Source organism: Perca fluviatilis, chromosome 7, assembly GCF_010015445.1.
Source record: "Perca fluviatilis chromosome 7, GENO_Pfluv_1.0, whole genome shotgun sequence".
Classification (NCBI taxonomy): domain Eukaryota; kingdom Metazoa; phylum Chordata; class Actinopteri; order Perciformes; family Percidae; genus Perca; species Perca fluviatilis.
The window spans coordinates 34,640,549-34,659,606 of record NC_053118.1 but is presented as its reverse complement, the minus strand read 5'-3'; the positions used below and the strand labels follow the sequence as shown (position 1 = coordinate 34,659,606).

The window sequence follows — 19,058 nt, the reverse complement described above, 5'->3', positions numbered from 1 at the left end:
TACAAGAACCAAAGTGTAAAAAACAGCTATGTGCCAAATTATTTCTTGGCTGGGACTAGTTTCATGATTAGTGTACATATGACATGTGAGTGATAATTATCTTATCTAACTCTTGTATGGAAGCAAATAAGAGACAAATGTATTTGAATTGTAACAGTCACTAAATAATTCATGTTGTAATATTGAATTTGTTTTATAGATTTTTTTTTTTTTTTTTTTTTTTTGATCCCAACCTGAGTCTATTTGTTTTCGAACTCTCAAACTTGAATTTTTGGATCAGATTTTGGGACCGTTGAAAGGGAAATATTCAAATTCAGCTTTTTCAATTGGAAATTTTTCAATTGAAATGAGTCTAAATTTCTAATTTCCATTTCGAAGATGTGAATTCAGAGCCTATACATTCAGACACGTAGTTTATTGAAAGTAAAATATTTCAATATTAAGTACTCGGTGGCTATTACAATTCAAATACATGTCTCTTATTTGCTTCCACACTGTTGGCAAGAAAGAAAATCCTAAAAAAAAAAAAAAAAACTATGACTTTGACTTTCTTACTTACTTACAAAAACAGCTCTCCGTACCATAAATGCATTTAAGACACAAGTGGCTTTAGTGGGAATCACTCCTCAACCCTTTTAAAAGTGCCCAAAGAAATTGTCACATAGAACATATCGGATATGTGTTTATTTTTTTAAAAGCAAAGCGACACAGTTTGTGTGCGTTTATATAATGTGCCGGTACAATAGAGCTTAACGTGACATTTGTGCGGCACAAACGGTCTATAGAGGGAATATTGAAGGAACCGGAGCAGCCAGCCGACTCTCCGCTGTGTGTGCAAGCTGCTCAGCATGTGCATGTTTGAGTGTCGATGCTCGGAGAATCCGAGTGAAGAAAGATCCCAGAGTCTCCAACCTGGAACACAGACAGACACGTTGGAGTCCGACACGCTGACCCCTTCACTCCCTCACTCACACACACTCCCACACACACACACACACGCACATGCTGACATCCGTGTATGCATAGTTCTCTGCATATACACACTAGGGGTGGGGGGAAAAATCGATACAGCATAGTATCGCAATATTTTCCCGTGGCAATACTGTATCGATACACAGACGCCAAGTATGGATCTTTTATGATATATGTGTCGGTCAGTCTGTCTGCTCGACAATCCCATTTTGCAGCAATAAAATTGAAGTGAGATGAACAAACAGAGAAACGTATCTTTTTAGATTAAAACAGATGTTGACAAAGTTTTCTTTTGGGGAAATAATTTGAAATTGGGAAAAAATTGAAGTTGGAAAAAAGGTAATGAATTGCAATAGATCGCACAATATTGCAATATCTTTAAAATCGCAATAATACTGCATCGTGACGATATCGTGATGATATCGTATCGTAAGGCCTCTGGTGATTCACACACATGCACGCATGCATGCTTGTGTGCATGCATATATCTTTGCATAAACACAGACACACACACACCTATGCTGACATCCGTGTATGCATATTTCTCTTCATACACACACACTCACGCATGCATGAGTGCATGCAAATTTCTCTGCTTAAACACACACCTCAAAACAAACACCCCACGTTGTGTATTCATTCCTCGCATAACTCTCTGCACACATTAACGCACTTTTTCGAACCACAAGCCCACTCATCCCCACTCGTCTCTCGTCTGTCAGCCTTGTCGATGCATGCGTTCCTGTCAGCATGATTCTCCAGCACGGTCGACGCCTCTCACAACACCTCTCACCGTGACGCTACATAACACGAGCGCCCGGCCCTGGCGACAGCGTTGCCGTGCCAACGCCGCCTTTTGAGATGGGAGACACTTCTCATCTTGCACGCAGATGTTGAAGTGTCACCGAAAAAAAAAAAGAAAGTTAAAACGCCTCGGAGAGAACTGAGGTGCTTGGATTTTTTTTTTTTCTTCCAGGGAGCAGAAACACTTTGGACCGTGGAACGGTACATACAAACCTCTTCCACTGGCCTGCACAGGCCCGGTGAAGTGATGTGATTGTTCGTTATGTCAGTCTCCAGTTAGAACTGCTCTGGTGGATTTGTTTTAGAATCTTTTTTTTTTCTTTATTTAGTCTGCCAATAAAAACTTCAAACGTGGCAGGAAAACTGTGGGCTGAAAGTTAATGAGAGTTGCTGCACTTTCAGCTCTGTAAAGCAGAGGGTTCAATTCAATCGCAGCATAATGTTTCTGCTTTATATTTCAACTGAAAGTAGAACAAGCTGTGTTTATAGTCACATATTTCAGTAGTAATAGTGTAATTAAATTGTGCTCAGTCACATTGCAAGGTCTCCGCAGCAACTCTGCTGCGCAGTGGGAAGCACATGCTAGCCATTATCATTATTGCTGTCGAGAATGGATGACGTCATGTGCCGTGTACTCCTGCACTCTGCCCATAAAAGGAGATAAAGACCAGGGCCCGAATTTATCAAACCGAGCTGAGAATTACTCACAAGAACACTGCTAAGAATTGACTTAAGAGTTAAACAATTCCTGGCTCAAAGATGTGCTCAAGAGTTAGTTATCAAGCATCTCAGTTATAATTTAAGTGAAGTGTAGAACTATATCTCAAGTGTCTTTCACGACATTTTGCTGTGCCACATTTTTGGGATTTTGGATGACGACATAGGCATGGACCAATCACTGAATAGATTTCCTTATTTAAGAATATTCTCAGATACATTCACACTGAGTGGTGAAATTCAGTTTACATTCAACACACATTTGACAATGAAGGATTTTCAAGAGAATACATTATGATATACACATTGGAAATGAACGATAAACACGTTTTCCACCATGTCTTAATTACAAATTTTAAACTGGTGTGCTGTAACTGACATGCCTATATATAGCCTAGATGTTATTATAGTTTATGACTGCTCTGTCCAAACAATTGATTAACTGCTCGTTGTCAAACATTTCAAAAGCTTTCTTCCTTTCCTGAAGTATTGGCGCACTTTTCACAAGCCCTTACTGGCAACTCCTAATCACTGGAGAGACCTCTCAAGCTGTCTTGAAGGTCCCATTGCATGAAAATGTCACTTCCCTTTATGATGTTATAAAGGGAAAGGTTACCTCCCCTTTCTCTGCTTTACCCGCCCAGAGAATTTGGCCCACCCATGAGAAAGAGAGAGAGACATCATGGCTTTCAAACGAGCGAAGCATGGCAGTTGGTCAAGGCCTCAGATACAGTATTAGAGGACCACTAAGGTCTATATAAAAGAGACTTCAGATACAGTATTAGAGGACCACTAAGGTCTATATAAAAGAGACTTCAGATACAGTATTAGGGGACCACTAAGGTCTATATAAAAGAGACTTCAGATACAGTATTAGAGGACCACTAAGGTCTATATAAAAGAGACTTCAGATACAGTATTAGAGGACCACCAAGGTCTATATAAAAGAGACTTCAGATACAGTATTAGGGGACCACTAAGGTCTATATAAAAGAGACTTCAGATACAGTATTAGGGGACCACTAAGGTCTATATAAAAGAGACTTCAGTTACAGTATTAGGGGACCACTAAGGTCTATATAAAAGAGACTTCAGAGACAGTATTAGGGGACCACTAAGGTCTATATAAAAGAGACTTCAGATACAGTATTAGAGGACCACTAAGGTCTATATAAAAGAGACTTCAGATACAGTATTAGAGGACCACCAAGGTCTATATAAAAGAGACTTCAGATACAGTATTAGGGGACCACTAAGGTCTATATAAAAGAGACTTCAGATACAGTATTAGGGGACCACTAAGGTCTATATAAAAGAGACTTCAGATACAGTATTAGGGGACCACTAAGGCCTATATAAAAGAGACTTCAGATACAGTATTAGGGGACCAAAGTAAGCGAGATTCTTAGCTTTAAGAAATTTGATAACTTTCTTTTATACTTGTTATACTAGTTTGATAGTAGGACTAAATTTCATGAATTCTCTGCACTTAAGACTAAATTTGCACTTTGAGAAGCTTATTAAATGTGACAGTAAACTGAATATCTTTGAGTTGTGGACAAAACAAGACATTTTAGGACTTCTTGGACATCTTGGGCTTTGGGAAACACTGATGGACATTTTTTTCACCGTTTTCTGACATTTTATAGACCAAACAACTAATCAATTGATCCAGAAAATAATCAACCGATGAGTTGACCATGAAAATAGTCGTTAGATGCGGCCCTACTCTTCAGTCAGCTGGAGCCTCTGGCCACCGCAGCAGTAATCACCTCTTCCACTTCCCGTGTCTCAATGTCTCATCTTCCTCCATCCATCTCTTTGTCTTCCCAGAATGCTCAACGGCTAGGTGGCTCCCAGGTGGTGCAGTCGCTCACCACGCCAGTGGTCTCCGTGGCAACACCCAGTCTCCTGGCGCCGTTCTCCGGCATGCAGACAGCCTACAACACTGGTAGGGGACAGCTCAAACTCAACCTGTGGGTTTACATCAGGGCGGGAAACGCAACACTGCGTCCACTAGGGGTGGAGGAAACTGATACAGCATAGTATCACGATATTTTCTGTGGCAATACTGTATTTATACACAGATGCTCAGTATCGATCTTTTATTATATAAATTGCACATGTTAAAGCTATAGTGCGTAGTTTTTGTCTCCCCCCTGGAGAAATTCAAAGTCATGACAACAACACTGTCGGCGCGTCCACATGAAACAAGCCTTCCATGATCACGCACCACCCCCATCGTTTTTGTTTTTTTCTCAATACCGGTGCTAAAACGATACTTTTAAAACGGTGCCAGTGCCTAAACGGTGCAAGAACCGATAATTAATTAAAAAATAGGGTAATAGGGAATGGGGTATTTTACAATAACTTTGAATGCACCATGAGGCTTACTAGTTTCAAGTGAATGCACCGTCTGTGTTGTTTTTCCAACAACGGCGTTTGCAGACTGCTGTACGTCCCAGCGTTGGAATCCTCTACAGTGAAATACAAACACATTTTTACACCGCTTAGCTGTCAGCATTTTCACCGTGTTTACTCCAGCTTCTAGCTAACGGTAGGCTAACGTTACCTGCTGTCAGGTGAAGTGTTAACTAGCGTCACGTGCATCGATGCTCCTGTTGCCTCTAACGTCCGTTTCAGCGCATCAGAGAGCAGCGCAAAAGGCATTTAATTGACACCGAAATGAGGCACCAAAATCTGCGTTACAATTCGGTCCGGTAGATACCGGTCTTTTAGGTACCGGTGCCGTATTAGCACCAGGTTTCGGTACCCAACCCTACTGACCTCCAAAAGGAGACCTGAGCTATGTCCTGAAACAAAACATTCCCTTACCATACAGCTAGATTCCCTGAGTCTACGGAGGCACAAAGTTGAAGTACTCCTCTGCCTGGAAAGGTTATGAGGTGATGCTGGACACTGACCTGAATGAGACCTGGGCTACCACTGTCTCAACTTGCATAGCATACGTTTGTAAGCTGGAAATTCCACTACAGCACATGAGAATTTAACTTGTTGGGACTAGAATAAAAAATAAATTAAAAAAATTGCTTGTTTGAAGTGAGATGAACAAACAGAGAAATGTATCTTTTTAGATAAAAACTTAAAATATATGTTAACAATCGCAATAATATCGTATCGTGACATAAGTATTGTGATGATATCGTATATAGTGGGGCCTCTGGTGATTACCACCAGGACTGAATAATAATTAAACAACCGTAAAAGATAAAACATGAAGCCAACTATGAGATACAAGTCGGCATTATGTCACGCGTCCACTGCGGTTGGGGGAAACATCGATAAAGCACATTATCACGATATTTTCTGGATCGATACACAAACGCAAGTATCGATCTTTTATATATAATATATAAATTTCACATGAGGATTTAACTTTTTGGTGCTAGAATAAAAACAAATAGCATTTTTTGAAGTGAGATAAACACAGGTAAAAACATATTTTGACAAAGTTTTACTTTGAAGCCCTGATTTGGAAGTTGGAAAAAACGGTAATGAATTGCGACATATCGCATAATATCGCAGTGGGTTTAAAACTGAAAAATAATTAAACAAACGTTAAAGATAAAACATGAAGCCATGTATGAGCTAGAAGTCCTGCATTATGTCATTAATATCTTCAAGTGTCATGTAGAAAACCTTGCAGTGTGATGCCACAAACCACCATGAATATTCACTTTGTTCATTGTGCATGCGAGCTTCTGGAAGGATTCCACTTCAAAGGTCTCCATTAATATGGATTAGCTCTGATTAATATTAATGCGGCAGAAAGTTATATGATGTAAAAACAATCCCCCTCTCCACCTTCTTTTTTTCCTCTTCCTTTCTCTCCCTCCGTGCCTTTTATCTCAGAGTACCAGCTGACGAGCGCGGATCTCACGGCGCTCCAGACGTTCACACCACCGGGGCTGGTGCCTGGCAACATGGCTGCCTGGCAACAGCAACCCACAGTCTCCCAGCAACAACAGCAGCAGCAGCAGCAACAACAGCAGCAGCAGCAGCAACAACAACAGTCCCAGCAGCTGAGCCTGGCGTCGCTCAGTAACTTGGTGTAAGCCGCTTTTTTTCTTCATTTAACAAAGTCACAGATTAGATGCATTTCCTGACCTGTCACCTTTTTTCTTTTAACCGTAGGCCTGTAACAATTGTTATATCATTGTCTAATCGCAATTTCTTTTTTTTTTATCTAATTGCGTTGTTTTTTTTGTTTAACCACAATTAACTGCAAACTTTAGCTAAGGTACGGAAGACTATATAATACTGTAGACTTTAAGAAATATCTGTGTATTAACAGTTGTATGACTGTATATTCAAACAGAAATTGTCCGTAGAACGTGATTCACATTATGTATTTTTGTTTTTTACATTCCGAATTGCACAATTTGGGCTTTGACAACTTTTGTTGGCCACAGAGTTTTTGGGAGATTAAAGAAGTTTATGCTGTCGCTTTTTTTTTTCGACATTTGGGGCGTTTTTAAAAACTTTTTTGACACCCTTTACACTGTTTTTGTCGCGTTTTTTTTCTTTTTCTCTCAACGTTTTCAGAAGTTTACTAACTGAGCAGCTGAGAGAATTTCATATACTGGCCAAACTGAAAATGTTCTGTATCTCTACACACAAAAGTCCGCGTAATGAGCTGCCAGAACTTTTTCTGTTATTTTACAGAATTCATTCTTAGAGTGTACTATTGTCAATTTTTTGTTAGAACAAAATACAATATTTAATGACAATAAAGAGGCGTGGTTTACTTCATAGGCTGTGTACCTGTGTTGTTGCAATATCTGGGTCACATGACAGTGATACCACCCGAAGATGTATCCTGGGATTCATTCAAAACTTTCATTTAAAGTAAAAAATAAATGTTTTTTTTTTTTATTATTATTTGACTGAAAGAGACAATTACATACAATTAACAACGTTAATCGCAATCATTTCTGAGACAATTAATTCTACAGCAAAACTGTGGAATTGTTACCTAAACATCGGACAACATTTGTTTATCCGCGCCGTGCAGGTCAGCCGTGACATCAAACACTCGAAGCACCTCTCCCATACGGAGCTGTAACATCAGCCCAGCTGTGGTTGATTCATCTTTGCGGTGACCTAGATACACACCCCACACACTCAGCTCTGACTCCCACTGGAGTCCCACTCTGATTTAGCTCCTTTAGGTCTGGTTGCGAGGCTGCTAGCTGTGTTATCCGGCATGCAGACTCTCAGGATTTGACGCTCTAAAAGCTGGACTGGCTCGCATCCTCGAAAGAAGAAGTTTGTTCTTGGCCAACTAGTAAATGATGAAGAGGATGTGATGTCAGTTATCGAACAAACACCTTACAGCAGAGATATTCAACAGGGTCCGTGACCCCTAGGGCGGGGTCCTCAGAGGATTAAGTGCAGGGGGCGCTAGGGCTGGATACCGAATTCAATACTTTTTATGCCCCGACTCTAAAGTATCGAGTATCGAAAAATGCCTCGTCATTTCAATACCTAAGGACTAAATCTCATCAGAGTCAGTGAGCCAATAAGCACGCAGCATGCTTCTACCAAGATCTAATCATGTTGCTGATTGGCTGTCTAACGTTACATGTCGTAGAGACCACCCAGGAAAACCTCTACGTTACACAAGGATGGGGCTCACGTAGTAGAAGCTGCCTAGTTATTTTTTTGATTTGAATTTTTTTTTTTTAAGTTTATTTTTTCAAAAAAAAAAATTTAAAATAGACATTAATATGATTTCAACATTTTCAAAGTCAAGCTAAATTGGCCTTTTTGTGAAAAAAAACAAAAAAAACACATTAAAGATAAGCTTACTATAGGTGCGGTAGCCACTATAATAACCAGACAGTTCAGCTTAAGTATTCACTGTGCCTTCCACATGTATGTTTAACATTAAAACATGATTTATGAATAATATATAATGTATTTATCCATTTGTTTTCATCCATCCGGCCCAAGTTTAACATGCAACTTAATTTTATACGTGTATTGTAGTTGGGGGTCCTTACTCCATCTCTCTTTCAGCTTAGAGGTCCTCGGCCTAAAAAATGTTGAAGACCCCTGCCTTACAGGATGCGTTGAGGACAACTTCACGTCGCTGGTTATTTAAAGTGTCCCTCTAGTCCCAGTCACAGCAACCTGTTCAATCAAAAGAGCCATTTTTGACCCCACATTTTTTTTTCCTTTTAAATCTGTCTGGAGGCGCAAAACATATCTGAGCCTTATAATGAAGGTAACAGTCTATCAAGTCCAAATTAGCCTATCAACATTACTAATAGGTTTAAATGAGCATTCATAAGGTGATGTTTGTTTTGGCATTTGTATGGCCCTGTCTTTGAAAGTCTTTGCAGAGATGGGAAAACTTTTGAGGATAAGGCGCCAACAATCTTGTGGATTTTTCTGCAGTATAGACTAGGTTTTGCCTTCATTTTTTCTTCCTTTTTTTTTTTAATATAGCCGATACATTCTGATAATTATAACCCACTCCTATCAGTGTTTTTGTAATAACGTTCCTTCAGTGATTAAGTCCTTATCAATGAGGTGTTTACATTATTTTGTCTACTCTCTGTCAGCTCACATCGAAAATGTTTTCAAATGTTGACGTCTCCGAAGCTAACCCGGCCTGAGCCCTACAGTGTGTGGGTGGCTCATGTGTGTGTCGGAGCACTTCGGCCATTAGCGCCGAGTCTTTGTGTGAGCGGTCTGGCTGTTCTAGGCTAACCTGTAGATGGGGGAGCGGCTTGTAACTGCCTCTTGTTTTGTCCTCCCTCCCTCCCCCTCCCCCTCCCCCCTTTTTCTCCACAGCATGTGGGGTGCAGAGAAACAGAATGCAGAGATGGTTAACTGCATCTCCAATTTTGCTGCTAACCTGAGGTGAATGTCATGATAGCATCTGGCGCTACGCAGCGCTGCCATGCCTTTTTTTTATGTATTTTTTTTATCTGTCCAGTTATCCTACTGCTCACAGGCTCAGTTATGAGCCCAAAATAACTAAATAACCCAAAAGAAATTACAGAATAGATGCAATTACACGACAAACATGATACCAAAGCTTCTTTTCTTTCCATTTGTATGTTAAAATGTGATGCCTGTTGTTGCTCTGCTATGTCTCTGTACTTGTACCAGTGGTGGAATGTAACAAAGTACATTCACTCGAGTACTGTACTTTAGTACAAATTGAAGGTACTTGTACTTAACTTGAGTATTTTCTTCTCATGCCACTCTCTACTTGTGCTCCGCTGCATTTCAGAGAGAAATATTGTACTTTTTACTCCACTGCATTCATCTGACAGCTTTACTTTACAAATGAAGATTTTTGCACACAAAATCAATCAATCAATCATATAGCACTTTTCGTAAATGTAGCACAACGTGCTTTATACAATACCCCCACACACACACACACACACACACACACACACACACACACACACACACAGATATACACACATAACACAATATCCCTCCTCCTTAGCCCCATTCCCCCACCCCTAAATCGACAAAAATGAATTCATTAAAAACAGGAACCGAGCTGAGGAAACAACGGAGGCATGACACTTAAAAACCAAAAGATACTTAAATATATAAATAAATAAACAAAATATAATGAATAAAAGCTCTGTGGCTGATAAGTACATAACCTGTAGATTGTTAAAAACAATCCATAAAATACATATGCATAAAGAAGTAGAATTTAAAAACGGGTAATAAAAAAAAACAACACGTAGTTTATGAAATTATTATTTTGTATTATTATTATTATTATTTTTTTATTTTTAGATTATTTTTTGGGGCTTTTCCGCCTTTAATTTTTGACAGGACAGCTAGGTGAGAAAGGGGAGAAAGAGGGGGAAGACATGCAGGAAATTGTCACAGGTCGGATTCGAATCCTTGACCTCATTATATGTGCGCCTGCTCTACCACTGAACCAACCCGGCCACTAAAATATGATTTTTTTTTTTTAATTATAAATTAAACTAAATAACAATGTAACGGCCTACAAGTCCAGCTGAACTGATTAGACAATTAAACACACAACTGTTTGGATCCTTTCCAGTTGCTTTTACTTAAGTGACATTTTTCAATGCAGGACTTTTACTCCTAGCAGAGTATTTTTACAGTATGGTGTTGGTATGTTTACTGAAGTAAAGGATCTGAATACTTCTCCCACCACTGTTCATCGCTCCTTCGGTTGTCGTCAAGGCACCAGATTATCACTTTACCAGTGCAGTCTTCATGCCACCTAAAAGCTTAGATCTCGAGCTCTTTGGAAGTGTCATGAACAAAAGGGGAAGACGCCACAGTGTGACAGTAGCAGTGCCTCGCTAGCTGCTCCGATGAAAGGAGTCTCTGGGGCACTGCTTTCAGAAGCAAACAGCGGCCCAGTGCACAGCTGTGCGCCACTGACACGCTCGCCGCATTAAAATTTTACTTTTCCGCCACTTAGCTGTCACTGTCAGCTGACAGCGTGACATAAGACTTCAATTCCTCAGACACATGTAGGCCTCTAAACCTACACTGGCACGACTAAAAAGAATAATTTAGATGTAGCTTAGCTGTCAAGGCCGGTTATTAAGATAGATAACATTAAATTAAATGGAGTCTGGAGTTTGATAATCAGTTAGTAGTCTGTAACGCTCTTGGGTCCGCTCTAATTCGGGCAACGTTTGATAGCTTTGCACACTGAAAGAGGCGTTGAAATGCTGTGATGCTTTTGTTCAGAACAATCTCAGCTACTAATGTATCTTTGCATAAAGTTAATTTAAGAGACTGTACAGCTGTTCAGATTCTCCATCACAAACGAGAAAATTAGAGATGACAGAAATGCGTTCAAAAAAAGACACTTGGAATAATGCGAGCTGTCAGCAGTGAGACTGTTATTTGTTTCTCTGTCTGACAAGCTGAAAATTGTCCATGAAAACATGATAATGGCTTGTTTGTTATTGTATATAACAGCTGTGACTCTGGGGGGGTGGGGGTGGGGGGGTTATCTTTTGGAAAAAAAAAAAAAAGCAGTATATGATTAACACTTTTATAGACGTATCGCCTTGTAAATGTTAACAAATGGCCGTCCAGATTGTAAGAAATCATTCAGCAAAACAGATCTGTTAAAGCACTCAGAGACGGAAGAAGCAGCCAGCACTCAGAAGAGTGAAATAATCCAACTAATGTTTCTCTACTCAGGGCAGAAATAGAGTTTTTTATTTATGCATATAAGGTATACATTTAGGACACACCATGGGCTCTGGGAACTTGTCATCAGCACTTTTTGCTGGATGGATGTGACACATGCCTTTGGTGTGGGAGACTTGGGTTCGATTCCCACTGCGATACATCAACCAATGTGTCTCTGAGCAGGACACTTAACCCCTAGTTGCTCCAGAGGCGTGTGACCTCTGACATATAGCAACTGTAAGTCGCTTTGGGTAAAAGCGTCAGCCAAATGACTGTATGTAACATGTAATGTAAAATGATGATAAACAAGTGTTAGTTTCAGCCCTGGTTATAATTCAATTTATTTATAGTATCAAATCATAACAAGAGTTATCTCGAGACACTTTACAGATAGAGTAGGTCTAGACCACACTCTATAATTTACAAAGCCCCAACAATTCCAATAATTCCACCAAGAGCAAGCATTAGCAGTGGCTATGGCGACAGTGGCGAGGAGAAACTCCCTTTTAGGAAGAAACCTTGGCAGACCCAGACTCTTGGTAGGCGGTGTCTGACGGGGCCGGTTGGGGTTATGATGAACAGTAGCGTAATAGTCACAATAAAGATAATGGAACAGTGACTACAATGGTAGTCGTAGTAGTTCATGTCATAGCAGGGCACAGCAGGGCGTTACAGGATGTAACGTGGCACAGCAGAGCATGGGTGACGCAGTGGACGCGGCAGGACGTAGCCGGACATAATAATAAGTATTAGAAGCTTTGATTCAGATTGTCAATCATGCTTTAAAATAGCCAAGACATAGCCAAAACATAGTCAAAAAAGAATCTGTAAATGAATCAATGATGATAAAAAACAATCCGTTGGCGCCCTAGTTTTCGAAGATGGTAAAGCTGTGCTTTAAAATAGCCAAGACCTTCCTTGAAACATTTGGAACAATAATCATGATTCCACTTGAATGAGCAGGATTTCATTTGGTCCATCTCTGAGTTTGACAGCAGAATCAACAGCAGGCAGGTTTTCCTGTGCAGTGTGTGGGATCAGAATGACTTGAGTCGCCGTCACCGAAAACAAGCGAGCGCCGCAGAAATGTGGGAAGCTTTCCCAGCACACCAAACTGTTCTTTCGGCAGAACGGTAGGGGGGGGGGGTGAAATCGTGGCGTCCTAGGACCACATGAGCAGACGTGGGCGCCCAGACTGCTCCGGCTTGTTTTTGTTTTTTTTATTTCATCACTGCGCGGCCTCGCAGCGAGCAAACAAAGCTCTTCCAATCAAACAGTGAATGATGGTTTGGCCGGGAGCCTCGCCTTCGCTGTCGTCCACACTTTAACTCAACCACGGGCTCCACGAAGGAAATGATTTCTGGCAACTTCCCCTCCTCCCAGCACCCTTTTTTTAATCATTCCTCTTCCACTACTTCCTGCTTATTTCCTACTCTTTTGTCCGACTCGGTTTAATTTAGCGTACACCTGTTGACTCTCATCTTCCTCCCCCCTCACTCCCCAATCTAAATGTTAATGTCACGGCTGCCACCTAAACCAGCTCCCTGCAGAGCCTCGCTTTCAGCCTCTTGGCCTGTTTATATAGAATTGCTCTGTTTGAGTCTTCGCTGAGTCGATGTGTTTTCAGCAGACAGGGCCCCCATTGGGGACCAGCAGGAAATAAACACAACAACTTCAGACCGGGGTTCAACAGTAAGTTCACTTGTCCAGTCGGGCAAATTTGCTTGCCCAAAGTCAGTTTTTATTGGCCACTATACAAATTGTTTAATTTGTTTATGTTTTTTAAACATCAAGTGTAAAAATAAACTGCGAAAAAGTCATTAAACGTAAAAAAACAACAACGTAGAAACAAAAACATAAACAAAAATGTTGCAAAAAAAAGAAACGAGTAAAAAACATTCAAAATCCCAAGTAGCACATTTCAATAAAATCATTCAACAAGCGTTCTCCTACGGGGGTAAGACAACAAAGACTTCATTTATGATATGATGATGCCCCAATGAGCAGGTGGGTTGTTATATTTATTTGCCCGCCCCAACCCTTAATGTTGAACCCTGCTTTAGAGGTTTTCTGCTCGTTGTTGTTTTGTCCATTTGATCCATTCATGTGCGTTATCTACAGATCTATCCGTATGGAGCAGACAGAGTGGATGAAATGTATCGGTGGCCGAAGTCTTCTCACTTTGTCCTTGTTTTACGTCCATAAAAAAAACCATTTTGTCTTTTTCAGTCTGTCTCTCTCACACGGTCTCTCCCCTCCCTCTCTCAGCCGTGGTGTAAGAGGAAAAAAAAAAAAACACTTTCAGACAGTGCACACATTGCTAAATTGCTTACAGGACACAGGGGTTTGTCGGCAAGGCACAATGCACACATGCTATCAGAGGCCGTGCAGTTACACCTCCCCAGAGGAATCAGTGTTTCCCCAGACTACAGATTTAAAAACCAGCAGCGGCTTCATTAGGCATCCTGCTACCGGGAGGATAGTTTTTCTTTAGCACCAAACATATAATATGTATAGTTATCACGGTGTAGGCTGGTCGCAGGCTACTTTGTTCCACTTTAAAAAACTACATATCAGACTTTGCATGCAGCTATGAAGACCTGGGTGTTAGAAATGTCTGCTTGGCAGTACCAAGCCGATATCTGGCGTCAGATGGTCCCAACGTATCGATTCTTACAGACAAATGATAACTGCATTAACAATGAATTCTCAAATAAAAGACAAGACATAAAGCCCTAGGGGAAGTGGGATCTCCAATAATGGCTGTCATTGTAAATTCTGCATTCTACAAATTATTGCAAAGTATTTCACCCTATATTCACCAGTCAAACAAGAGCAACAGAATTTACAGTTTATTCCTTTAATGACTGCACTGAGGATTCCTATTTCCCTTTTTAGGAAAAGCCAATGATTTCTACTGTATTTGAGCTGACTGTAAGAATGCATTGCGTGTGGAAGTCTGTCAAATTGGTGTCAGCACAGGTTTTACCACTTCCTGTCGTGCCTCTGCTCTGCCTCTAACAACATGTCAGTGTGACTGAAGCAGCCGCTGAGCTGCTTTTATTTTGTAGTAACCATGTCTGGACTGACCATGACTGGCCTCCGTCCCACTGTTTCCCAGCTGTTGCAGCAGTTTTTTTATTTATTTTTTTTAAACTTTCTTGTCTCTTTTTTCCCCCCCACCTCCCTCCACAGCTTGGCCTCTCAGTCCAACTTGCTCTTTGGCAGGGAGGACGGCCTCTGCTGGTACTGTACTCTCTACACTTACAGCCACACAGCTACAGCACGCTGCGTTCCCAAAATATCTGCTGCACAGAGGAACCTCAGCACAGTTTCCAAAAGTTTTAACCGCAAAGTTCGCTACTGAAATGAAGAGTTGTAAAAAGATGAATCACGGATGAGTCCTATTGGGACAATTAGTAGCAGTAGGGCTGCTTGATTATGGAAGAAAAAAAATCCTTACTCCTCCTACTTTTACTAACTCATTGACAGTGAAAACACCTTAAACTGTGAAATTCCCCTTAATACTTTTCCCATTGAACCTTTTGAATTCCCCATCAGAACAAAATAAGTTTACTTGCAAAATGTGATGTGCTTGTGCTGTGTGATCGCCTTTCTCAATTACATTGTTTTTGTGTTCGTTAGGAGCCAAAATCACAATCAAGATTTGAATCATTCCATAGCCCCAAATAGCAGGATACAACAAATGACAACTTGATTAGTAATACATTAAAAGATAAACATAACTAAATATGTTACACTGAACTGTATCAATAATTCCAGTCACAATGTTTGTTCACTAGAACTTCCGGGTACAAAACTCCTGCATCCCGTACTGTACATACAATGTAACGGCGCTGAGCAAACAGGGATGAGGAACAACTGGAGATGCTCTCATCTCCTTCATCTGAAATGCATGTTTGATGCTTTCATATGTCACCACTTTGGCTAACGTTAGCTTGGAGAGCTAGTTCACCTGTTGGGCCACAGGCTAAAGAGAGAGACTCCCCCCAAACTAGCAGTCAGTACGACCGGTGGTGAGATGTCGTTGTTCATAACGCTAGATTTGGTTCATCAAAGACGCTAGCAAAGGAACACACAGGACAGAACACAAGCACAGCAGAGACGTCCGATAGGTCGGACCTCCGTGTTTAACTATATGTCTTTTAACTTTACAGTTACAGCTGAAAATGACAAAAGAAATTTGCCGATTTGAAATATCGCCGAAATTCAAAACTACTGCCATTAGTCTACCCAGAAGGGATGTTTGTGTAACCGCAACATCACGGTGATTGGGTCTATATGACTGAAAGTACAAAAGTATCGCAGCATTAAGCTAATATGCTAAATTATGTTGTTATCTGTTCTTGTAAGGTGAAATCAGGATGTTTCACAAGGAACAAAGGGGGGGGGGGGGAATAAATTGCTCCAGCGATTTAGTATAACAGTTCCATAAAGTTGGGGGAATTTAATAGTTAAAGGATTGTCAATGTTGAAGCAGCAGAAGCTGGAAAATCTTTACTTTTATTCCCAAGTATGGGACAAGGTCCAAAAACACTGGATCCTAAATATTTTTCTGTTCTACATACAGCTGTTTTCACAGGATGAGGATGTGTAAAATTGATGGAGTGCCCCCTTTAAATATGCAAAAATAAAAACACAACTAATTACAGTCTTAACTGAAAACAGCACTGACTGCCATTTGTCAAACTCAGTAACCAAGTTAATTATGTACAACAGATTGTTGTGGAGATGACTACTTCAGTAAATCTGTCTGTTTTGAATTGAATTTAAAGTTATTGTGCATCTTGTTGGTCCTCGGAGAAGCAGAGCATTTTGGGAAAACACGGCTGTACTGTATCTCTCACACTGCACTGTAACCAAGTGTCTGCTTCTGGCTGTGCTCGCTGTGTTGTTAGTGCTCGGGGGGGTAGCCTGCCGCTCTCGCCTTCATCACTGTCACCGGCCCGCTGACTCTGCCGTTTTCTCGCCATAGCAACGGCGCCCCCGTGGCACCACCATCCATCTACCTGCGCCGGCCTGCACAGGTTTGATAAAGTGGGCACGGGCGATAGACGTAGGAGAGCCTCGCCGCTGCCGAGGGATTTGTGTGTGTGTGTGTGTGTGTGTGTGTGTGTGTGTGTGTGTGTGTGTGTGTGTGTGTGTGTGTGTGTGTGTGTGTGTGTGTGTGTGTGTGTGTGTGTGTGTGTGTGTGTGTGTGTGTGGGGGGAGGCAAGCAGCATTTGTATGTAAGACAGCAAGTTTGAGTGAGTTTATGTGTGTGTGTGTGTGTGTGTGTGTGTGTGTCAGAATTGGAGCAAGACAGCAAGAACATTTGAGTGCCGCAGACCCAGATCGCCCGGAGCAGTGCTATCTTAAATTCCCCTCTCAGTCTGCCAGTAATTGAGGGAATATTAGAGATACAGGGCTGCAGATGGCTCATGATATGACATATTAGAACACACCCGAGGGGCGAAACACAGTAATTGGGAGCTTCAAATGCAGATCGACCGTGTCGAGCTCGGGGAGAGCGAGCGAGAGAGAGAGAGAGAACGAGCACAATCCGAAAAATCCTGCCGACACCGTCAAAGGAGTGAGCCACAGTGCCGCGTCAACAGCCGGGTGTCAGCCTCAGTGACAGGTTCGACTCAGCCTCCAGCCAGCATAGCAGGAGGAGGAGGAGGAGGAGGAGGAGGAGGGTGGAGGGGCTGATCAAAGAGTCGTGGCAGGTAGAAGCACAGACACCGGTATCGACATTAAGCTTTTTAGCACATGACTTTGTCCCGAGCATCTTCAGGCACTTGCTCTGAAATCATGTTTAGAGCGTCCTCCCCGAAGAAACGCTCCCACAGGTCGTTTGTTTAAGCAGCAATTATGACTCGCGGTTCAGTTTGTAGTGGCGGCGACCTCTAGTGGCCGTAGCAATTATGAAGGGAGCAAAGCAGGAAGTGATCTGACAAGGTATAACGGCGTCAAGTTCCGCGTAAGAAGGGAAGAAAGTTGGAGTGGTGGATGGGTCAAACAAACGCACAACTTTCACCCATGAGACCATGATTCATGTCCTGCTTGAAAGTAAAAGTAAACAGCATTTTATTTATTTTTTTTTACTTACGTAACAAACGGAGCTACGTCACGTTAAACGTAAGTGGACAGGAATCTGTAACATCTGATTTTAACCCAAACCATGATGTTTTTCTAAACTTAACCAAGTAGTTTTGGGGCCTAAACACAACCAAACTGTGACCTTTTCACAGTGTTAACAAGAGTTAGGTTCTCTGGTTTAGATATGAGGATGGGAAACTTATATTTTGGTATGGTTTGGAGGACTTGTTGGAAACGCCAGAGTGTGTTCTCCTTCACACCATGATTGTATTTCTAATACTTACACGCACATATTGCGGATGTCAGTGTTGGGACTGTGGTCTGTCGGAAATGTAGGCCTACAACGATATTTAGTGCGATGGCAACAGACTCTGGAGATTTGACATTTTCTTTAAAAGGAGGCCCATAAAGATAAGAGCTAGGACTACAACCGCCACCCCCCAAAGTCTAGACACTGGTGGTGGCTGAATAAGTCCTTGTTAAACAGACAACAGCTCTGCTTCAAAAAAACGCAGTTCAGTGTTGACGCACCAGTGTTCCTGAAGCAGACACCCACAGTCATCCTGCAAAAACGTTGAACCAAGCTCAACCTTTGCCACAACCCTATGCAATGTCATCCAGCAATGCACCGCTTTGGCCAATTAAATACGTTAAAAATGAACACACACATTCCTGGTAGATTATTAGCAGAGGAATCACTAACTCTCATGGATTAATTTTTATGCTCAGGTTAGCTGGCTGATACTAATTAGACAGCTCCATGTTTTTGTCAAACAGTTGTATAGTTTTTCTCCTATCCTTTGACTTCCTAATGGCTCCCTTAAGGGCAGCAGAATTGGAGAGTCCTTCACCCCAAAAATCTGAGTTTTGATCCAGTCAAGCAGTTTTTTTACTGCGAGACTTAACCCAACTATCTTTTGGAAATACCTGCGAAATGCAAATTAATATTTACGGAAGAAGAAGCAGACAGATGTTGATATCTGACGGCCAGCAGTTTCTCAAGCTGAGAACGCCAAGAAACTTACTCTGGACTGATGCTCACATTTAGCCGTTCCTACATCTGTGATGGTATACAGTAAATATCAGAGAAGGTAACGTGCGCGCTACAGAAACGTCTCAGCTGGCAGGTTGAAACCTAACCTGCACGACTGCCCGAAATGTAATTGTGCAACGTGAACCTGAACAGACAGAATCCGAAATGCGAGGATGTTTGGGCTGCATGGCTTCTGGACTGTGTTTTGTGTGGCCTCAAATGTAGTCCTATATGTTAA

At 41.4% G+C, this 19,058-nt stretch overlaps 1 protein-coding gene across 9 annotated transcripts in view; it reads left to right on the top strand.

The window, feature by feature from the left end:
* Positions 1 to 19,058, top strand: part of mef2d (myocyte enhancer factor 2d) — a 143,865-nt gene that overhangs the window by 118,999 nt on the left and 5,808 nt on the right. For 5 of the 9 annotated variants that reach the window (XM_039804959.1, XM_039804955.1, XM_039804960.1 and 2 more), the window contains 4 exons: positions 4,327 to 4,444; positions 6,367 to 6,565; positions 9,316 to 9,384; positions 14,881 to 14,931. In XM_039804959.1, the coding sequence (XP_039660893.1) occupies positions 4,327 to 4,444; positions 6,367 to 6,565; positions 9,316 to 9,384; positions 14,881 to 14,931 (437 nt within the window). The remainder of the gene's footprint in view (positions 1 to 4,326; positions 4,445 to 6,366; positions 6,566 to 9,315; positions 9,385 to 14,880; positions 14,932 to 19,058) is intronic. The other 4 variants (XM_039804962.1, XM_039804963.1, XM_039804964.1 and 1 more) reach the window with 2 other exon arrangements.